At 39.5% G+C, this 21495-nt stretch overlaps 2 protein-coding genes across 2 annotated transcripts; one reads left to right on the top strand and one right to left on the bottom strand.

Moving 5' to 3' along the window:
- Positions 1–434: 434 nt before the first annotated feature.
- On the bottom strand, positions 435–2715 carry LOC115007743 (insulin-like growth factor-binding protein 3). Its single transcript, XM_029430699.1, has 4 exons — positions 2255–2715; positions 1694–1722; positions 1477–1596; positions 435–1362 (listed from the first exon to the last, which is right to left on the bottom strand). The coding sequence occupies exons 1-4, from the start codon at positions 2568–2570 to the stop codon at positions 1258–1260; spliced, it is 570 nt and encodes a 189-aa protein (XP_029286559.1). The 5' UTR covers positions 2571–2715; the 3' UTR covers positions 435–1257.
- A 2929-nt stretch (positions 2716–5644) lies between these two features.
- Positions 5645–21280, top strand: LOC115008739 (SPRY domain-containing protein 3-like). Its single transcript, XM_029432512.1, has 11 exons — positions 5645–5828; positions 7548–7694; positions 7836–7911; positions 11227–11351; positions 12095–12227; positions 12360–12548; positions 16045–16194; positions 18279–18336; positions 18739–18858; positions 18949–19070; positions 19169–21280. Exons 2-11 carry the CDS (start codon positions 7567–7569, stop codon positions 19301–19303), a joined length of 1236 nt encoding a protein of 411 aa, XP_029288372.1. The 5' UTR covers positions 5645–5828; positions 7548–7566; the 3' UTR covers positions 19304–21280.
- Positions 21281–21495: the final 215 nt, after the last annotated feature.

The raw sequence follows: 21495 nt of genomic DNA, 5'->3' as shown, positions 1-21495 counted from the left end.
CTGGACTATAGTATTGCTAGTTTTACTTAGGTTAAACTATACAATTATAACACAATATGATACAATAAGATATGATAATTTTTATTGATCATAATATGGCCTCACCAATGTAAATTAAATTATATTCAAAGCATATTTTTCTAAAAACTACAAGAAATGTGTAAGTAAAAGGTATGCATATATTTAAATTAAAATGTTACATTGAATTAGGACCTTAAAAAGCTCTTCCTTCATCACTGCAGATTTATTTTTCTATCTATAACAGAAGGCGTTAGCATAATATTTGCCACTTACAATAATAATAATTATCATCATCATCATCATCATCATCATCATCATCATCATCATCATCATCATCATCATCATTTTCGTATTAACCTCGCACAAGTAGGCTACAACATTAGAATTGTCTTGTAATAAATGAATGCGTCTTATATTTCGTCATTTGAAGGATTTATTAAGCATAAACAGGTGAAAATATCAGTTTTAACCTTTCTTAAACACGCCTCCCCTTTTATTGTTCAAGAGGCACATTTTCTTCATGAACGCCAGTAACAAAATCGTAATAATAATGCCCCCATCTAATATTGCATTAGAAATTCAGGTTTTTAAAATAATACCTCACGTGTCTGCTCTAATGGGCAACCACTGATAAATTACTTATTCAAATTACTACCAATATTAACATAAATAGAATATCAAAGTAACATAAATAGGATTACATCGAGAGATTATCTACAACAATTACAGTAATACAATTAGAGTGGTTTCAAAGTAAAAAAACTAAACTTAAAAAATACGTATTAAATATGATACATTGATACAAATCATATTGTTCCCGATATTGGTTGATGGATTGAAATATTAATGGAGTTAAAATGGTTTTTAAAAACTTGAATATGTGTATTTTAAACTGTTGGTCTCTGCAACTTGTGCTGCAATGTGACACTTGTCTAGATAACTTCCCTTGTTAATATAAATTAGATTTTGTGTACATCTACATCTCATATAACCAGAAATGAAAGAAAGGTATAATAAATACAGTCTTAATATGTTCAGTAGAGGGCGCAAGGAGACAAAGTTACACCTGATTTGGAAACAGGTTTTCATTGGTGGAGAGCTGTTTCTGGCTGGTGGAGAATGAAATGTGAGACTTTGTTGAGAGCCTTTAGACTCTGTGTGGTGTTCCTTCATTTTTTATCTCGTATCCGTAATGAAGCTTCAGCCTCCTCTGCTTCATTCCACGCTTCATGCATTTCAACAACTTAGGCCTCCCTTCTGTTTAGTGTTTGAGGAGACTGGCATGCCCTTCTGATCCACACACCAGCACTTGCCACGCCGCTTACCTCGAGACGACCAACACTGCACAAACAGAACAAACAAACAGATGTTTTTGCAGCTGGAAATACAACCACACGTCTAAAGGAAAGTCGTGTTAATATGCTTCCTATACTTCCTCTTATTTTTCAAACTCACCTGCTTCTTTCTGAAGAAACCACGCTTGTCACAGTTGGGCATGTAGATGTCATGATGCGACTTAAATAAGTGGGCATCAAGACCTTGGATGAGTGTAGTTAGCAGTTTACGACATGGAGGCTGTAGGAAGAGATCGACAGATACACGTGAGTGCCTGATAGACAGTAAGTTATGTCTCTGTATTCTTAAGGTCATTCGATAAAAAGGATTTTGTTACCTCATCTGGATCCACAGTAGTTGCTGGGTCTAGGATCAGACACAGATAAAACATATTTAGCATTGATCACCGTGTGAACACCTAAACAACATTCATTTCATTTTATTGTGAAGTCAGCTCCGATTGTTATTTTTTTATGAACTGCTCAAAACGTAATGTACTTCACTCTTAGTTAACTAATAGCACTAATGATACTAAAAGTACTAATAGATGTAGTAAAAACACTACGGCGACTGAGCCATAAAAACATTTTTCATGCGACCCACTGTGATGTTTCACTACATCTCCTGTTTTTATGTAACAGCTTGTTCCGGACTCTCAGTCGAAACTGATTGTGTAAAAGCAGGTATGTTTCTCTGTTCAAGTTTCCTCTTGACTATTACAAACTCAAGATAACGTTACAGGAGTTATGATGGAACGCTCACTTGCTGATTAAATGTGGAATGCAAAGACATCACCCATGTCAGAAACTGACAAATAAATCAGGAAACATTGAGTGTTGGTTTTGAAAATCCATACACTGTAGAACCTCACCCACTGGAAGTCTGAATCTCTTCTTACCTACAGTACGGACATTTTCAGTCGGGTTGGGGCCACTGGCATTACTGCAGACTCCCCTGCCTTCCAGCAGGGCACGGAGGGGCCTCAGCTCATCCTCTGAAGGTGCACACCGCAGACCTTGGGCGCAGCTCAGAGTGTAGACGCCACACGGTTCTCCAAAGGCCGGAGCGGTGGCATTTAAATCTACAGCCAGCTGACTCTGTGTTGTCTTTGATTTACAGGTGGGACATCCTCTGGACGGTGTGGTCAGCGGCATTGGGCTTGACAGAGCTGGCTGCAGGAGGAGCAGCACCAGGATGTTTAAATACAGAATCATCTCTCACTGAAAGTTGTCCACTAATAAATGGTAACAGTCCAGTGTCCTACAACTGACTTGCTGATTGGGGACTTCTGATCCCTCTTTTGCTCTTAGGTGGATAGTAATTCCCTCAAGCCCAGACAAAGTGATAATGAGGCTGTCAGACAGCACTGGCAGCAGCTTTTAAAGAGTCGAAACCAGTGGGGAAAGGTATGGGAGGGTACGTGATGGAGAATATTAGTTTTCCCTCTCATTTCCACACAGCTGAGCACACCCCGTTCCCCTTGTCTCTGACACACACACACTCACGCATGCTCATACCATTTGTTGTCTGTCATCTTGCAGGATAGTAATGTGTTTCTATGCCGTAATAAATCACAAGTGATTGCTGTGTATGCTACTCCATTGCTCTGCCTTTTCCCTTCTGAGAGGGTCATTTATTTACAGAGGTAACGCTTTCATGTTACCAACCAATCATGGCTCTGCAGGTGAGAAATTCACCATTTAAGCCTTAAGAATCACTGCTTTTCATCATAAAAAAGAAACATCAATTTGAATTTTGTTATCTGTCTGTATGGAACTTGTTACCAACAGTAGTTGTAGTTGAAATCAGCATTTATTAGGGTCTGAGCACTGACAACGTCAGGGTCGAAGGACCTTATTGAAACTGTAGGAATTATTATTATTTATTTCCCCCCCCAAATGAATGGCTTTTTTGAGGGAATAAAGGTGCCACAAAATTCAAACATGGCGGGAATTTATGCACATGGGCGTGACAAAATAGCTCAACAGCGCCACCTTGAACGCCATAAAACAGGAAGTTGTTGTAACTTGAGTATACATTCTCCAATCAGCTCCAAAATGCTCATGCTTGGTGAGACATCTACAGACATCTACATGCTAATATACATAGTCATAGCGCCACCTACTGGCAACAGGAAGTTACAGTTGCTATACTTTGGCGTACTGCTCTTAACAGGTTAGCCAGATCACCGTCATACTTGGTCAGCTCAATGTTGAGACCTTCACCATGACAGACTGCAAAGCTTTTGCGTTTTTTGTGGAACACCGTTACCGTGGCGACGCATCATTTGGTATGAAACAGGAAGTTGTTTTTAGAGTCTAGATGATGCCTGAAAACAATCAAAACTTGGCAAACGCATTAACAGTGCTAACATGGGTTACCTGTTAAGGTTATTGGGTTTGGATGTGGCAAGGGAACTCGTTAGCGCCCCCTACAAAACAAAGCAGCCCTCACTATGTTTCACCTAGATGCACAACATTTGCCAGGCACGTGTGTCACAGTTAGTTAATAAAGCCGATTCAGGGTATTTTCTAAAGCCAACAGGAAGTCAGCCATTTTGAATTTACTGTAATTTTTGGGGGGTATTCTTTAAAACTTCTCCTACAGATGTAATCCGATCGACTTCACATTTTTTATGGCTTTTTATGACTGTATTTACTGTCATTTAAGAGTAGTTGTAATTAACTTTGAATTAATGCTTCTTTTTCATTTCACAGGTAAATGTTGTGCTTTTTGCATATATTTATCTGACAGTTGCAATTATTATTTACTTTGCAGATTTTACATACAAAACATACAAGGAGATGATTAAATTGAATGCAAACCTAGCTCCACCTCAACCAAGTACAGCATTAAATATGATTTATACAGTAAATGGAGCCATAATCCATCGTTTTGCAACAGTTCTATGCAGTACATGATTATTGTCAGCCGACAACATAATACTCTGACCATGATTTGAAATGCAAATAAATTCAGTAAAAAAGATTAATTAAGATAAATTAATTTACTGGCCTTATAAAATACTTTAAAATTATACAAGTACTGTGAAAACTATAGCCATTTACAATAAGAGGAGTAAAAGTATTTAGTTACTTCCAATCTTTTCGTCCTTGTTATTGACATTGTTTTGACTTTTCCTTTAATAGCAACCACTAAACAAACACTTTGTTCCCAGAGTGTGTTGACAGAGTTTGTAACTGCAGGGCTAAAGATTAAGAGGAAATGGCCAACACTGAGAGGCTAAAGGAGTGCCACTCAAGGTTGGATGACTAAGACATTAATAGCCACGAGCAAAAAGACCCACCCTGCAAATTCCACCTTCTGTGAGTCACAAACAGATTAAATAAGAAGACACGATCTCAAAACTTGACTTAAATATCACTTAAGTAGAGGTTAGATTACTTGATCTGAAAACATATTAACACTGTGAAACTACTGAATTGTTTCTATTTATCCCTTAATATGTGTGGATGTATTAGGCCTCGGTGGGTGATACTGAATTTATAGGATTTTTTCATTAATGGGATTTTTTTTGAAAAAACAGCCCCATCTTTTTTTTTTTAAATGTATCTTATGTAACAGTTTCTTAATTCAATTTGTAGAAAACTGTACTGTACTATAGCACATTTTATGTTCTTTTTTTTTAATCAATATCACAACATAGCCTACCTATTCCATCACTTACTCACAACTTTTGGTAAAGTACCAAATAATCCCTGTCTTTCATATTTACTCATTTGCACTATTGTTCATTTGTATTCGGTATGAATGTTCTTTTCCCTGCTCTGGCTCAATGTTTTATTGTCTTGCGGTGTCAGTGATGTTGTGTTTTTGTTTGTCTGGCTGCAAAACAAATATCCCCTAGTGGGACAAAAAGAGATAACCTTGGACCTTTCTTTTCTTTATGGTTCCCACAGATTTTTACCACAGAGAAAATATATTTAAAGCAAACTCGAATGGAATATATGTATTGGAAAAGGAGGTTGCACTTTGACAATAGGATTCTCAGTAGAGCACTAAACCCCAAATCCAATAATACTCCAGAATACACCAAAAAGAAAAACATCCCATAATCCCAAGTATATTCATTAGAATATAGACAAAAAAGTCAGAGATTGTTAAACTTTACATTATTATTTTGGAAACTACTTGTCTTGGACAAAACATTGAGGTGTCAATTACTCTTTTCTTGCAAGGTCTTTTTTCATGTTCTATCGTAGGTCAAGATATGTGTTATGTGTACTCCTCAAGTAAAACATGAAAAACACCAACTGTAAAACCCTTTAAAAGACTACATAAACACACACGGCAGTGCACAGGTTAAGAACTACACACTGTATTTATCCTGTGATGTGATTGGTTGAGAGGGCGGGACTTCCGACGGCGCAGGTTGGACATAAAGTGACAGACTTCACCTCCTTAAAATTGGAAGAAAAACCGAAGGACGACGCGTTACAAGTTTTAACACAGTAAGGAACTAACATGAGACAAATATGCTTTGAATAGTTTTTGTATAACCTGAGATATAGTCATGTTTAGAGTACATTAAAAGCCACAATGTCGTTACGCTGAACACAGCTAGCCGGCCAACCGAGTCCTGCCTGTAGTTTGGGAAATACGATGCTGCGTTTAGGGTAGGCTCGTAAAAGGAAGCATCAGAGAAGTTAACACGTTACAAACAATATAAGGCGATAACTCGCATATTTGTTTATTTTATCAAAACCCATCAGTAGTTATATTCTGAGCTATTTGATTTAGTCGTATTTGGTCTGGTAATTTGGTTTGATCATCTATTTGGAGAAAAAAAATAAACCCATAATTTCCAGGAACAGACAACATTTTAAGGCAACGAAACTCTTTTACCCCTGACGTCAGTCTGTAATACTACGCGTGGGCTCCGTACTGTAATCCACCACTGAGCGAAAACAAAGAAAAGTCCACTCACTAAAGTCAATTATGAACTTGGAAGGATCAACAAAGCACAATAGAGTAAATTACCTGATATAATAATTGAATAGTTTATGGTCAGAAAACAAATCTGCAAATACTAATATAAAATATTAATAACTGATTCAGGTTTTAGTCCGTAATGGACATTTTCATTATTTTCAGATATTTCTATTCACTAAACGGTTATTACTTGAGGCATTGAGTTTTAATGTTTTCAGTATATCAGGTAGAGAAATACCTGAAATACTGAGTCTGGGTGTCTCTGATACACAGGCATTAACATATGAGCCAGTCTATACTTTTTTTTAAATGTTTTTATTATTAGAGAGAGAGAGAGAGAGAGAGAGAGAGAGGGGTGTGACTTGCATCAAAGGTTGGACTCGAACCTGAGATATTGTGGTTATATGGCATGCGATCAAACCACCTGGCTACCAAGGTTCTCCGAGCCAGTCTATACTTGAGTCAGTTGGAGTTCACATGGGGTGGAAGTAACCCAAGGGAGACACCATCATAGGGGTATTACAAATAAGGGACTCACGTCCGTGCCTGTTGGCAGTGTAAAATCTCTGTCCCGGCCTTTGCTTGTCTCTGGAATGTAGGATTAAACTTAAATGGAAAAACAAACACATCAGCTCTTCGCAGGGAAGGTTTAGCCTGAGGACCAACCATTTCAGGCAACAGTGGTAATCATGTTTTGGTCAAAGAGTTGTTTGCTGTGGTTTTAAGGAGGACCTGTGCTGTTATCCCTTGTTCCCAACATGATTTACTGAACAGACACTGGAGATTAGTTTGAATATTTCAGTTAAAAAAGTCCCTTTAGTCTTTAGATATATATCTAATGTTTAATGCTGCAAAGATTAGTTGTCTACTATTTATTTCATCACCAACTATTTAGATAATGGATTAATCTGTTTGAGTAATTAAAAGAAAAAGTAAAAATTCACATAAATGTGAATATTGTCTGGTTTCTTTACTCCTAAACTGAATAGCTTTAAGTTGTGGACAAAAAAAGACATTTGAGGAGGTCATCTTGGGAATTAGTGACCGACTTTTCTTCACCATTTTATAACATTTTATAGACCAAACAACTAATCAAGTAATCGAGAACATAATCAACAGATTAATCGACAATGAAAATAATTGTTAGTCGCAGCCCTACTAATGTAAGTTGGCTAGTTTTTGTGACAACACTCTCTAGAGCAGTTATACATCTTTTTTATTTTTTCCCTGTCTCCCAGTTTGTAATGATTTTCAGACATGGACGACATAAACCTTCATTATCGCTTTCTGAACTGGAGGAGGCGAATTCGAGAAATTCGTGAAGTGCGAGCGGTGCGATACCGGGAGAGGCTTAAAAAGATGCTGAGAGACGGAGACATACTCAGGTAACAGTGATGAGCAATGGCTCTATGAGTGTTTGAACTGGAGACACAGATGTGTTTGGTTGCTGAGTCAGCATCCCACTTTGCTTGAATTTGGCAGAAGTGATGATATTAGTCATATTTTCCTTTTGTATCTTTTCGAAGGTATCATGGGAATTCAGATGAAGTTGGCTGTTTTGTGGCGGCCAGGCCATTGTCGCGAAGGAATCGCTATTTTGAAGTAAGAGTTGATAACTTCCTTTCAATCCATGACTATTAGTACGACACAGGAAGTGATACAGCCACATGTGTCATTTTAGTGATTTGATTTTACATGTAAACAATCATTCTTCACTTTTAGTCCTCACTAGTCTCAGTGTGATTGAACTCTAACCTGAGCTGCTCCACAAAACATCCTGCAGTATGTATGAAACAGTCAGCAGTGCTCCACATCTCGTTTCATTTCCTGTGAGTAGAAAGTGATAAAGTACATTCATATTTTGTACACAAGCGGTCAACGGTTTACTGTGAAGATTAGTATTTAGTGTTAACTTTATAGCATTAGCAGTTATTATGGCGCAGCCCTTGTTTTGTGTCGATGTCAGGAGACTTGGCAGGACATTGTGACTGCTTGTCTTCATCTTGTTGAGCCTTACCGGGGGGAAAAATCACAACACTTGCTGGGAACAGCACTTTTTATAAGAAACAAAGATTTATCCTCTTGGAAATAAAGTTGTTGAATCACTTGGCAGCTCTTTCTCCATTGTGTGCTGGGACTGGGAGGATGGTGATTACTGAAGCTAATGCTGATTCTTCAAGTCATATATGCCAAAACCATTTACATCAACGTCACAATCTGTCAGCAATTAGGTGTCGTTCCCAACACAGAAAGTAGAAACAGATTCACCTCTGCATGCTGTTCATCTCTTCTTTAACAACTTTGATGTTAACAGTGTTCGATCTACTTACCAAGTTCAATTGGGGTCAAGAAATATGTCTTGAATCGCATCATTTGTAAGAAGAGACGACTATATTTTTGGATCAGAGGAGAGGGTCGCACACCTTTCCTGCAGTTTTTCTGCCCCAAAACATTCCTTCTATTAACACTGATTCACTTCATACAAAAGGTGTTGTAAGCCCCGCCCCTCTTGGTTACGGTTGCTATGCCAGCCTTCCACCTTCTCATGGAGCATATGTTGTTTACAATGATAACGAAAACAGATTTTAAACTTGTCCGTAAAAAAACAACAAAAAACAAGTCATTAAATGAATAAGAGGCAGACAAAAGCTTCACTTCTCCAGCCAGCAAACATCGTTTTTATCAGCTGTCGTTGGCTAGCTAATTAGGATAATGTTAGCTCCATGAGTTGTTTGAACACACCTGACTTTTAAACTTATGTTTGTAGCTGATGCTAAAAGGTCAGCAACATGTCTTAGTTGCTGCTAGGGGGCTAACATGTGCAATACTGTGCTGTTGACATCAGATGAGTCAGATTCTTTGTTTGTAAACAGCCTCAGCTAGCAGCCAGTAAAACCCTGTCAGCCAGTATGAAGGGTCAGTACAGCACTAACACTGCATTCACAGCTGTTTCATACAGATATACAAGTTTCAAGTTGTGGTGCTTTTGACTTGAAGGGTGACTTAATCTGATGCATGGGATTTCTTATTTTAGCCCTAAAAAGGTTGTTTCACAAAGCCAAATAAGTCGCAGCTCATTTACAAATCATGTGCTGGTTTGTTTATTTCATGCTTCTTGGTAGTCTAGACACTGTAGTGCACAAACATCCCAGGACAGTGACTGTTTCGCAGAATAAACCTTGTTCAAACTTGCCTAATACACAAACACACATCCTGCCCCGGTCTGACGTGTAGTGAAACCGTTACTAACCCTCTCAACTTTTTATACTTGCGTGTTCTTCCTCCCTGTGACTCACTTTGTGGGAGTCACGTAGGAGGAGGAAGCGATTTGCGTAAATGGGTATATAAGCCCTGTAAACGATAGTAAATAGGGTGCTGATTGCAGATCTGACAGTAGATTTTAGGGTTCATCTGCATGTTTTATACTGACACAGAAAAAAAGGGGATGTATTACATCTCCCTCTCAGGAGGCCAATGTTGAGGTCATGGGAAAGAACTTAAAAGTTTCCTCTGCTCCTTGCCCTGGATTTGCAAGCAGCGCTCCGATTGCAGTGCGTCCATGTACAGCTCCCTAGGGATGATGTCATATGGCCAGTATTTAGTTATGATAACAATTGTCAAGGCCAGCTCTTTACTTCAGTGTTTTCACTTTGAACCAGCATGCAGTCTTGTACAAAGAGATGCTATATAGTTTCAGGTTGATTTGGAAATTTCATGAAGTGAAAAGAGAAGCAGTGCCAACTCAAAAGCAAAATGTCTTGGCATGTTTAAAGCCTGAAGGAGCAGAAACGGAAAGCTTTTCTGGCAAACAAACCTGCAGCACTCAAAGTGGGCATTTTAAGTGCAACTTTAATGTCACCTTGTATGATTTTCCTACCATAAAATCTGTAAGACTAGGAGGTACACCACTTTGACTGAAATATCTCAGCAACTATTGGATGGATTGCCGGCACATATTATACAGACATTTGTGGTCTGCAGAGCATTAAACCTTCTGACTTTGGGATCCCCTGCCACCGGTAGCAGCACCAGTTTCAAATATGTATTTGTCCAAACTTAGATTTATGACTAAATATCTGCAAAACATTCCCATCAGCCTCAGCTGTTCTCTGTGGTTAGTGCTAATAAGCAAATATTAGTATTAACACACTAAACTATGGCGAACAAACATTATACCAGCTAATAATCAGCATTGTCATTGTGAGCTAGCATTAGCATTTAGCTCAACGCTCATCTGTACAGATTGTCAGAGCAGCTAGCGAGGCTGTAGATCTTTTGTTTTGTTAGTTGAAATATAAAGTAGTGTTTAGTGTTTGCTTTACAAACAGGATTACGTTGTTTGCTTAAACCCTGTTTATTTGAGAACATAACATACGAGTACTGTGTGTGCTATCTGATTTAAGCGGCTGAATCACCCACGTATGACAACATCCACAAAAAGAAAAGAAAAGAAAAGAAATTCTGATTAAAAAAAAAACACAACCCCAAAACAAACAAAAAACACATTTGTGTCCTTCACTCTTCCTCCCTTCCTTTAAAATAAATATGCCTCCCACACACGATGTGTGATGAGGAGTTCATGACATGTCGCTCTGGATGTTAAAACTGTTTCTTTGTAATTCAAGGTTGACAACCTGAGATGTGTCAGAGCAAGAATAAAATGACACCTCACATTATTTAGAAGAAACTACGTTTTAATGCTCACATCTCTGAGTATCAGGTTGTTTGCAGAACGACACGTTTCTGATTGAAATTATGTCAATTTGGTGAGATCACTGTTTCAAGACATCGCGAAGATAATTTGTTTTTGGAGTCCCTAAAAGAATAATAAAATAATCCTGAGAATTGAAAGGGATTTATCACCTGCAGTGATACTTCCTCTCTTGTTTCTCGGTGATAATTCAACGTGTGGCGCAGGTGACCATCATCGATACAGGAGTGAGGGGAATGATCGCTGTTGGTTTGGTGCCGCAGCTCTACAAGCTGGACCATCAGCCGGGCTGGCTCCCGCACTCTGTGGCTTTTCATGCTGATGATGGCAAGTATGTGACAATAATGATTCTTTTTACATACTGTATATAGGAAGACTTTATATTTATATATATATATATATATATATATATATATATATATATATATATATATATATATATATATATATATATATATATATATAGGACATTTTCATTGATTTTTAATCAATAGTAAAATAGATATGTACAGTCTGTTCATATATTTCTGTATTTCTTTACCTAAAGAATCCTAAAGCAGTCAGATTGCAGATTTTACACCACTATATATTATGCATATGGTGTTAAAACTAGATTTCTTCTTGCCAATACACAACCCTAGACACTATATAAAGGACATTTTACGTATATAGGACATTATATGTATATAATAACACATTCTTAATGACACAGTATGTGGAGATGCAGCAGAATCATAATGACACAATGTAAAGTTATCATCACAAGCTCACAGAACACTTAAGGACACGGGTTCACCATATGTTCCTGTCTTAAAACAATAGCCAGGTTCCCGTATGAACAGTCAAACAGGTTTTGCTGACTAATCATTCCTCCTGTCCATACTGGCCATAATTTCTTTGTATTACTTACAGAGACTCACTTAGAGGGAGCCGATACAAATGAGCTGTGTGAATATGAATCATTTCCCCTTCATCTTCTGTGTCCTGGTGTTTTTCTGTGAACATATGCAAAATGTGAAAATTACGAGACTTAATGATTTGCCACTTCAACCTCCCCTACTTGTCTTTCCACAGGCTGTATAATGGCAACACCGTAGGACAGCAGTTTGGTCCAAAATGCTGCAGAGGTGACAGAATCGGCTGTGGAGTATCTCTGGACTCTGATGATGGACAGCTAACTGTGTTTTTCACCAAGAACGGCAAAGAAGTAAAAGCTCCTTTACGATCATATTAATTCACCTTAGACATAATTTATTCAGCCTTTACAAATGTATTCATGAAGGTATTCAGAGTTCCCAGCTACCTTTTCCTAAACCATACTGTCTGAATGTGTGCCTAGGTCGGCAGTGTGGAAATCCCAGAATCTCCTGAGGCTTTTTACCCCGCCGTGGGAATGCACTCCTTGGGGGAAGAAGTGCTGCTGGACCTGAACGCTGAATGGGGGATGGAGGAGGATGATGGACAGATGATTGTGGATAGTCATGAAGAGGACTGGAGCCGTCTCCATGACGTCAAGGTGACCGGCACGGTAAGTCCGGTTGCTAGGAGATAGATGAAAGAAAAATAGACATTAACAAACGGACATAATTTTTACCAAATCTACGGCGAGCAGGTTTGCCAGTCAGGGATATTAAACGTAACATGAACATGTGACAGGCTCTGTGAGGATCGGTTGGTATCAGTTGGAGGATGAAGCAGAATCTGTGTGCACCAGATTATTGGTCTGGAATACATCAGAAAGCTTTAATCAAGGTCGGCTGCCGACTGATGTCTGAAGCTTGACTCCTTAACCACATTTCAAAGGCTGTAAATCACTCAGTTACTCCTGTACTTCATTCAGTGTTTACACCCTGGTCATACTTTAACAAATCTCTTTTATTTACATCAGTGTTTAAACTTTTAACAAGAAATATATGTAGATTTATTTAAGTTCACCAAACTCTTAAAGGCGTACTCCACCACTGTTCACCTAGAAGTATATTCACAGCTCCGGGGGAGAAAAGAAAAGAAATTGTATAAAGCATTTTGAGGATCCAGAGGGAGCTGCGTGAAGTCTGATAAATTTCCTCTAGTGTTGGTTGGGGATGAAGACGTAGAAGTTTGAAAATGGAAAATATCTGGAGGTGTGGAGTTAAATCAGATCTCTGTGACCTGCTTCTCATCTCTGCTGGAGGCTAGATAAGCTGTTACTAGCATAACACACCTGAATCTCCAACCTGTCAGCAGTAAGAGTTGCATTGTGGGTAATGTAGGGGCTGTGTTCTGACAAGGAATGGAATAAAAACGCTGCATCAATGCGAGCCTGACAATAGTAATTTGATGGAGTACTCTTTTAACAAAGAGATTGTGAAGAAGAACTTTAGCAGTGTGTACGCTTGCCAAAATGTCCAAGACCTGACACATGCTGACTTACCAAGTCTGCCTCAGTCTTCTCACATGGCTTTTTAAGAAATAGCTGGCAGTGATTAAATGCAACAGAAATTTATCAAAAAGTCAAAATCTGCCAACAAACATGGTGAGCCCCCCCTCCCCCCCTCCTCCTCCTCCCTTCCTCTCTCTCGCTCTCTGTTTGGGACTCCACCCCTCCCTGTGACGGCCGGGCTGCAGTGTTTGTGTCTGACTCAGGCGTTGTTATACACAAACCCTGAATAGAAAGAGGATGGGAGGGGATCACAGCTAAATAGCCCTCAGGCAGTACCTGTACCGCACATTTAATTATCCTTTATTTCTACAACTGTAGCCCTGTCCTGTATGAATGCAGGGCCCATAAACCGCTGGCTGATCTCCCTGCAACTCATCAATTACACATTTACACGTTTTAACTCTACATGAAAGCTGTCAGGGCACAAAAAACATAACATGTTATTAACAAAGCAAGAGCGGTGATTTTCTGAGGAATTTCAAGGCTCCTGAGGGTTACTGTAAGCTTTGATATTTTTATTGTAATTTTTGACATTTTTTTGATTACAGGTTTAGGCTTTCCCGTTATTAGGCAATCCTGTTTTCTGAGTTCCTTCATCTTCTTGCGTTTTCACTGGAGCGGCTGTTTTATGTTGTGCTCACCTACTGCAGAGAAGGGAAAATGGAATCAGACTAAAAATGCTGATTGACGAGACTTGGAGTAAATTTTATTTCTTTAACCTCTTACCATTACACCTCCTTTTGCTACAGAGGTAGGGGTGGGGGGCATGGGATGGTCAGGGATGGATAAAACAGATGCAGATACTGTGTGTTAAGTTGTTCTAGTCATGCATCTGTAATTAAAGATATTAAAGATACCATTTGTTACACAGATTTGGTGAATTCAAAACACCACATTAAGACACCAAGACCTTGAGGAACACCATGTAGAACAATTCATGCTGTGATTTGGTATCGAAACCTTTTGCTATATGGAGATTTCTGTATGAATTGCATTTTTCAGAGCTGTTCTGGAACTGCTCAGAAACGACCTTATTGTCAATATACACAGTAAAGCCATACACCCTCTGAACGCCCTCAGTCCTTAGTTATAGATTGTGAAGTGTCACGAGGCTGTGATTATCCTCGTGGTCACAACAGCTCATTTGATATGATCTACTATGGGGACTAACATCATGATACATGAATACAATCGGGCTCATTGAATCACAAACACTCAGCTTTCTAGTCATAAACAATTTGTGCAACTCCAAGACTGTTTAGGAACCCCAGTGTGCAGAAACCTTTTCTCTCTTTTCTTTTGTATAAGCGAAAATGACACATTTTACTGCACGCCGTAAACAGCATTACAGCATGAAAGATTTTTAAAGAGGTGCATGAGGTGAACGAGATGATTTAAAGATTCAAGCAAGTAAAGTTATGATGACGAGTGCTGGAGTGACATTGGTTGGGTTTAATGAGATCAAACATTTCAAACACTTTTCTTTTCTTCTTTTTGTTTAACTTGCTGTTTGTTAATGAAAGAAGTGTGAATTAAACTTTGCTAACTGGCAACCAAGTTAGCAGTGAGATGTTGGGCATCGACACTGGTGTATGTATCTTGTGTGATTGTTGTATTGGGGTCCCATGTGTTCATCCACTGCTCTCATGTTCACTCTGGAAATGGACTCATCTTTCTTGTCGTAAACAGTTATGTTATCTTCTTTGCTTTTTAGTACCCAAAATGTTTGGTGCAGGGATGACGAATCCAAATCCTCCCCCATTATTTCCCAAACAAAGAATTGCATGACGGTGCGACCTAGTTTCTCACCTCATCATCTAACACCCCTAATAGGATAACGTGTGAATAAAACATGTCATTTCTTTCATCTTGTTCAACTCCTGCCTCTATCATCCTGAGAGCAAGGCAGCAGTGCAAAATCAGACATGCTAACACTAGCAGTGAAATGCAGTGCACAGTCTGGGGCTGAACCCAAGAGTCATTATAATAATGTTGTTGACATGCCTAAATACACAGGAGGTTTAACAACCTGCTTGACTAAAGCTTGGAAGTGTTTCCATTTATTTATTTAAATAATAATACGACTCAAATGATTGTACGGTTTAGATCGAAAAGATTGTTTTTTTTAAAGAATTTTCATCAAATAGCAAATGCAGAAAGTCGTTCTTGTCTCTCAGAGAAAAGAACTAAAGTAGTGCATAATGCATTACGGAGGCTCGTGGAACAAAAGATACCTTGGAAATGGGGCCGGACTTCGGCTCTCTATCTGGGACAGATGCACTGCTTAATACGACAGTAACAAAGGAAAGAAGGATCATAAAGTAAGCTAACTCACTCAGTAACATACTTTGCCAAGAAAGTGTCTATTGACACATTCAGCAGCGCATGAACATTAGCATTTATTCATGTGCTTGGCCTCCCCATAGATGTAAATCCAGTATTCCTTCTTCTTTTAGCTCTGTTGGTCTCGCTGAACTCATGAGAGAAATATTCGTCTCTTTACTTGCTAGACAATCCCCTGTGTTCACCAACTTAACTAGTAGTCGCTAAGTCTGTCTGCTGTTTGGTGCTGAGCAGGTATGTGTCTGTGTTCTTTCCACAGCTGCTGGAGTACGTCGGTAAAGGGAAGAGCATCGTGGACGTGGGCTTGGCTCAGGCCCGTCGGCCTCTCAACACACGCTTCCACTACTATGAGCTGGAGATCACAGATGCTGGAGAGAAGTGTTACATCGCCCTGGGGCTGGCACGGAGGGTAAGAGCCTCCTCATTTTAGTCATCACCATAATGATCACACGTGTCATTATCATTGACACGCCGTGTTACTTACTGCACACTCTCTGCGGTTGACTGTCGGTAAAGAAAACTTCTCTTTCCCCCCCCCCCCCCCCCCCACCTCTCTCTCACCTCATCATCGCTCCCCCTCGTATGCACCGCTGCTCTCACTGTTTCCAGTCTGAGTGATGGATGACCGAAAGAGGAAAAGCTAACAACAGAATAAATATTGTCTCATTTTACCCCCACATCTGGCTTTCCATAGAAAGCAGGTTGTTCCATTTACATGCTAATCTACCACGTCGACTACAAAACACTGCAGTCAGGTTCGCGAAAGGTTAGTTATGAGATAGGATGAGAGCTTCCAAGCGTTTTATCTCAGGTTCTTTCAGTTTATTTGACTTCCTCTTTCCTCACAGTCAGTCGCCATGCACAACATGGGATGAATAGAAGAGAATTAAAAGCATGCAGGAGTTCCTTCAGGCTAAGCAGTTAAAAGTTTTATATCCTAATTAATGAGGTGGTATTAAATCACAAAGGATGACAGCGGGCGATGATCCATATTTTGTCAATAAGTTTGGTCTGAGAGAAGACTTGTTGAATGTTTACACATCAGAGATGCAATCGGCTGCCTTTGGCCTCACATGGAATTCTCATGAACTCGTGTGCACTTCCTGTTTTAATAGAAAAACGTGGCGGTGCATGAGGATGCAGTCATCGCGGCATTTAAGATATGAAACGAAGTGTGGCTCAGTTATCGCTGCTCTCCGATGGGATTCCCAGTTTTTGCTAATCACACTGCTGTTTTGCCAGCTGTGATGGTGCTCACAGCCTGGGAGGTGGTGGATCACTGCGGCACTCGCCCTCGACATAAAGCTCCCCCTGACTCCAAGCTGTTAGTTACTGTGTGGGCACGTCGCGCCCTCTGTCATTTCACTGATCGTTTTGCAGGAATTGTTTTTCTCGATGTGTTGTGGTTTCGGTGGAGGATTATAAATCCATCAAACGGTCATTCCTGAGGTTTTCTTCTATCCCCCGTCATCAAGACGCAGCAGTCTGCTGACGGGAAGCATCACGTCTCGCTACAGAAACTATAACAAAGGTGTCTCTCTCTCTGTCTGAGGGCAACTCATGCTTAACAGTGACTAGTTGCTCAATGGCTGCTTATATTGGATGAAGAAGCAATTGTTTACGGTGCATTCCTTTTCTCTTTAGTTGCTCCGGGGGAAAGTCTTATTGTCTCAGTTTTCTATGCACCTTATCTCTTTAATTCTGCGGTGTTCCTTCAGTCTTATCTTCTCATGCTTTGATCTGCCTATCACACCTGTTGCTGTGCTCATCGTCACATCAGGTGCTCTACTTACAGAGGCTTATGTGGTTACTTAGACTTTACACTTCACTGTAAATTCAATCTGTTTTATTACAGACAATCCAATACAAGAATCTCTCCCTGCATAGAAAGTCTAGAGATGATTTAGTTCAAATCATCTTTGTAGAAATGACACTTTAGGAATCCCGAAGCTCGATACAAAATGTGCGTAGCTCTATTTGTAGAAGCAAACACTTCAAATAAGGAGAAGATTGGGTCGTGGGTCTTACTCGGAAATGATATTCTCCATCTCCGCTTTCTACCAAATTGGGAATAAACAAGTAGCGGGAGCAGAATTCTTAACTAATGCTCTAGATCCTCCAGAGACCCTGCCACCTGTGGCCTCTGTTACAAATCACACTATTTAAATGGTTAATAATATTACCCATAGATGATGTCGATTCTTTTCAGTTTGTTCAAATCCCTATTATGTGCAACCCCAACTTTTAATTAGGGGAAACTTCTTAAGATAATGCGCAATACATTTACTGGTCTTTGTGGGGTTGATCATACACAGTACGTTGACATATATTGTGTGAGACAACACCTGGTTTGTCATCTCACGGTGGAGTCTTCTTTGGATTCCTAACCTCCCAACCTCTCAGTCTAAGCACTGACATTATTGGATGCCAAAGATATTGTTTGGCTGATGTGCTTAACAGTTATAAGATGTCACATTCTCCTTTGTCTCACAGGACTACCCCAAAAACAGACATCCAGGTTGGAGCAGAGGCTCTATAGCTTATCATGCAGGTGAGTGTTGGCTGAACATGATGGTGCACGATGTGTTTTCTCTGCATTCAAATGAAATCCATATTGCACAACCACTGCCATTACGGGCAGTGTCAGGGTCTTTACATTCTTCCTCTTGCTTTGCATTGCTGAGAATAGTTCCCAATGAACTCTCATGTATAACTGTTCCAACTTCATATTTGTTCTTCCCTGTGTCTGTGTGGGTTTCCTCTGGTTGCTCTGGTTTCATCCCACAGCAGGTCAGGTGAACTGGAAACTTTAAATGGCCTGTATTAGTGAATGGGAATATGTTTTTTCTCTAGTTATCGGAGCGGGACCAGTGGTTCAGAATATGAATTGATGGATGAAAGATGTTGTTAGCAGTGGCAGATATTGTCTTGTGTCTTCTGTTGTTCTCTGTAGATGATGGAAAGTTGTTCCAGGGCAGCGGAGTCGGCGACGCGTTTGGGCCGCGCTGCTTTGAAGGAGACATTATGGGCTGCGGGATCATGTTTCCACGCGACTACAGCCTTGATGGTGGAGGTGAACGTCTTTTTATATTGTTTCCAAAGCACTGTGCCTCATCATGTACCATCTCTTATCGTCTTTCTTCTGTGTCTGGGGTTCTTTCAGATGACGTAGATGATTGGGACATCGATGTGATTCCAAAACCCAGTGAAGTTCAGAATGATTTGTATGCAAGCAATGAAGAGGAGGAGGACGAGGGAGAAGATTCGGAGGGGAGGAAAGTCGCGGTGAGATGCTGTCAAAATCAAAGAATATAAAATGACGGCCTCTTAAAACCTTTTCAATATTCATATTATCTCCTTGCTGCCTCCTTGTGTTTGAACAGGTGTTCTTCACCAGAAATGGAAAGGTGGTGGGCCGGAGGGAAGTGGCCTTGCCTGTTGGAGGCTTGTACCCCACTATTGGCATGATGAGCACTGGGGAGAAGGTCAAAGTGGACCTGCACCCCCTCAGTGGCTGAGTAGAGTGGAGGAAAACTGAGTGGAGAAGTCAGAGCACGGACGAATGATTGAGCTCTGGTACATTTTTGGAGATCAGATAATAAGTAATACCTCCACATCAGAAGTCTCCAAGGTGTTACTTGAAGAGTCACTCCAGTGTAGAAGGCGACTGTGGCTCATGCTGTACAAATGATCAAAATAATGTATGTTAATATCACATGCCTCAAAGAAAGTGCTTTATAATTTAATGTTTTTACAGAAGATCGTTAAACCAGAGATTTGTATAGGTGAAACACTATTTTTGACAATTTCATCACAGAGTGAAGCTCATAAAATGCCAAAAAAAAAAAGGGTATGACCAGAATAATAATGAATGTAAAGATCCAATCAGACCCCAGCAAACAAGTGGACCCTCTTATCAGACGTAGATCTGTAGCACCACCTCTCACTGCTCACTACCGGAGGGCTGCTGTACTTCCTATCGATGGTGTGTTACTGACACTCAGTGGTGAGAGTGAGAAATTCAAAATGATGCTCAGAAAGTCCAAACTAAAAGAAAGTGCACTGAATGAAGTGATTTCACTCTAAATGAGCTGCTTTACGAGTGTGGTTCAGTACAAGTGCTTGTTCTGACGTGGACTCATTACGGCATGCTTTGTGCAGGCCACATGCATTAGGAATTATGGGATGATTAAATGTAAGAACAATTTTTAGAAGTCAAACCATTGGATTGTTATGTCGGGGTACGCAGTTTTAAAAGCTAAATTCCAAATTAAGCTTGGTTTTTATATCATGACTCGCTGTTGTCTTTTTTTAACATATGATTTTAGGTGTCGACAATGTGCTGTTATTAAAAACATGTGCAAAGGAAACATTTGTGTCTAAAAGATGCGACTTTGAACCAAAATCATGTCCGAAGAAGAACCCCAAACGTTAAGTTAACGAAAGTAATGCCAAACTCAGCGGAGCCTTTTTTTTTATGTACACTTGAACTTCATCAAGAGGTTTTATAGATGAAACGAACTCCCAACGTCTCAAAATGTAAAAACGTGAAGAGCAACTCTGTTGAGTATTAAACCCCGTCAGGAATAATTAAGGACTAAACATGGTATCGTAGTTCATTTCGTAGTTCAACGTTTAAATATCTTACAAAAGATCTGAATGTTGAAAATGAAGCCATACTGTAACTAATATTTGCTGCTCTCAGGTATATTTGAACATCTAAATTAAACACCGTGTCTTTTCTATGAGTGTTTCTGTGGTGTTGCTGTATGACAAACCTGTAATGCAAAAAACAAAGGTAAAGTTTTCTCTGCATATTTCTTTGCTACAAGTTGTGAATAGGATGATAATTGTAACTGCAACTTTGAGATGATTTACTTACTGTTATTGTTTTCATTAAAAGAAATCTGATATAAGAACTTCTTCAGGCTTTACAACCAGCCTGCTTTTAAACATTACACCTAACGAGCAAAGTGCCTCTGTGACCCTTACTGAATCATGTTGAGAATATCCCATTTATTGATCCATGTTGGACTCCAAATCTTTCTGGGATATTCATTTGAGTAAGGAACTGTTGCATCCATGAAGTGTCCCCCCTGGTCAGCGTAACATTTTTAAGGCTGGCGTTCATGTGATGCCCAAATGCTGCTAATTGTGTCCCGAGGAAACGTATCAGCCTGTACTGTAGACGGGGTGTTTTCACTTTTAACTGTCATCGTCCAGTTTTGTGTTCGTGATCATCTTGGTTCACAGGAGCTAATGATGGTCTTCTGCTGCTGTTGGCCGTCTTCCACGCACTTTTAATATTTAGCTCTGTAATTAATCATGAATGAAGTTTAACATCAGCCTCTCTTAATCCAGCCCTTGTGTACATCCTGTCATGTATGTTTTTATTTCCTCTTGACTTTTCTCTTGTTCCCTCTGTTGTTTTTTACTTAAAGCAATCGGGTAAATGCCAAAAATCATAATCAAATAAAAAGAATATTTACACCCTGCTTTCGGCCTTCTTTTCAAGTTTATTGACTTTACATCCCTAAATAATGTATGTATAATGAATATTCTTCCCACAGTTGTACAAGAGTAAAATTCTGAGGCAAGATTATTTTTTAAGGGTTAAACCCTTGATATTACTGTATAGCAGGAGCTCACCTTAAAAGAAGGGATCTCACGAAGCTGTTCAGGAAAGCTTAAACTTATTGATGTTCGACAT

This window comes from Cottoperca gobio, chromosome 5 (assembly GCF_900634415.1).
Source record: "Cottoperca gobio chromosome 5, fCotGob3.1, whole genome shotgun sequence".
Taxonomy (NCBI): Eukaryota; Metazoa; Chordata; class Actinopteri; order Perciformes; family Bovichtidae; genus Cottoperca; species Cottoperca gobio.
This window is presented reverse-complemented; position numbering and strand designations above follow the sequence as displayed.

What these genes read in the sequence shown, in the direction of transcription:
- LOC115008739 (XM_029432512.1), top strand. Translation starts at nt 7,567, where the DNA reads ATGGACGACATAAACCTTCATTATCGCTTTCTGAACTGGAGGAGGCGA. An exon ending in AGAGACGGAGACATACTCAG is followed by an intron (nt 7,695 to 7,835) that starts GTAACAGTGATG and finishes ATCTTTTCGAAG; the next exon opens with GTATCATGGGAATTCAGATG. An exon ending in CGGAGGGGAGGAAAGTCGCG is followed by an intron (nt 19,071 to 19,168) that starts GTGAGATGCTGT and finishes GTGTTTGAACAG; the next exon opens with GTGTTCTTCACCAGAAATGG.
- LOC115007743 (XM_029430699.1), bottom strand. Translation starts at nt 2,570, where the DNA reads ATGATTCTGTATTTAAACATCCTGGTGCTGCTCCTCCTGCAGCCAGCT. An exon ending in TGAAAATGTCCGTACTGTAG is followed by an intron (nt 1,723 to 2,254) that starts GTAAGAAGAGAT and finishes GTCTGATCCTAG; the next exon opens with ACCCAGCAACTACTGTGGAT. An exon ending in CTACTGTGGATCCAGATGAG is followed by an intron (nt 1,597 to 1,693) that starts GTAACAAAATCC and finishes CTCTTCCTACAG; the next exon opens with CCTCCATGTCGTAAACTGCT.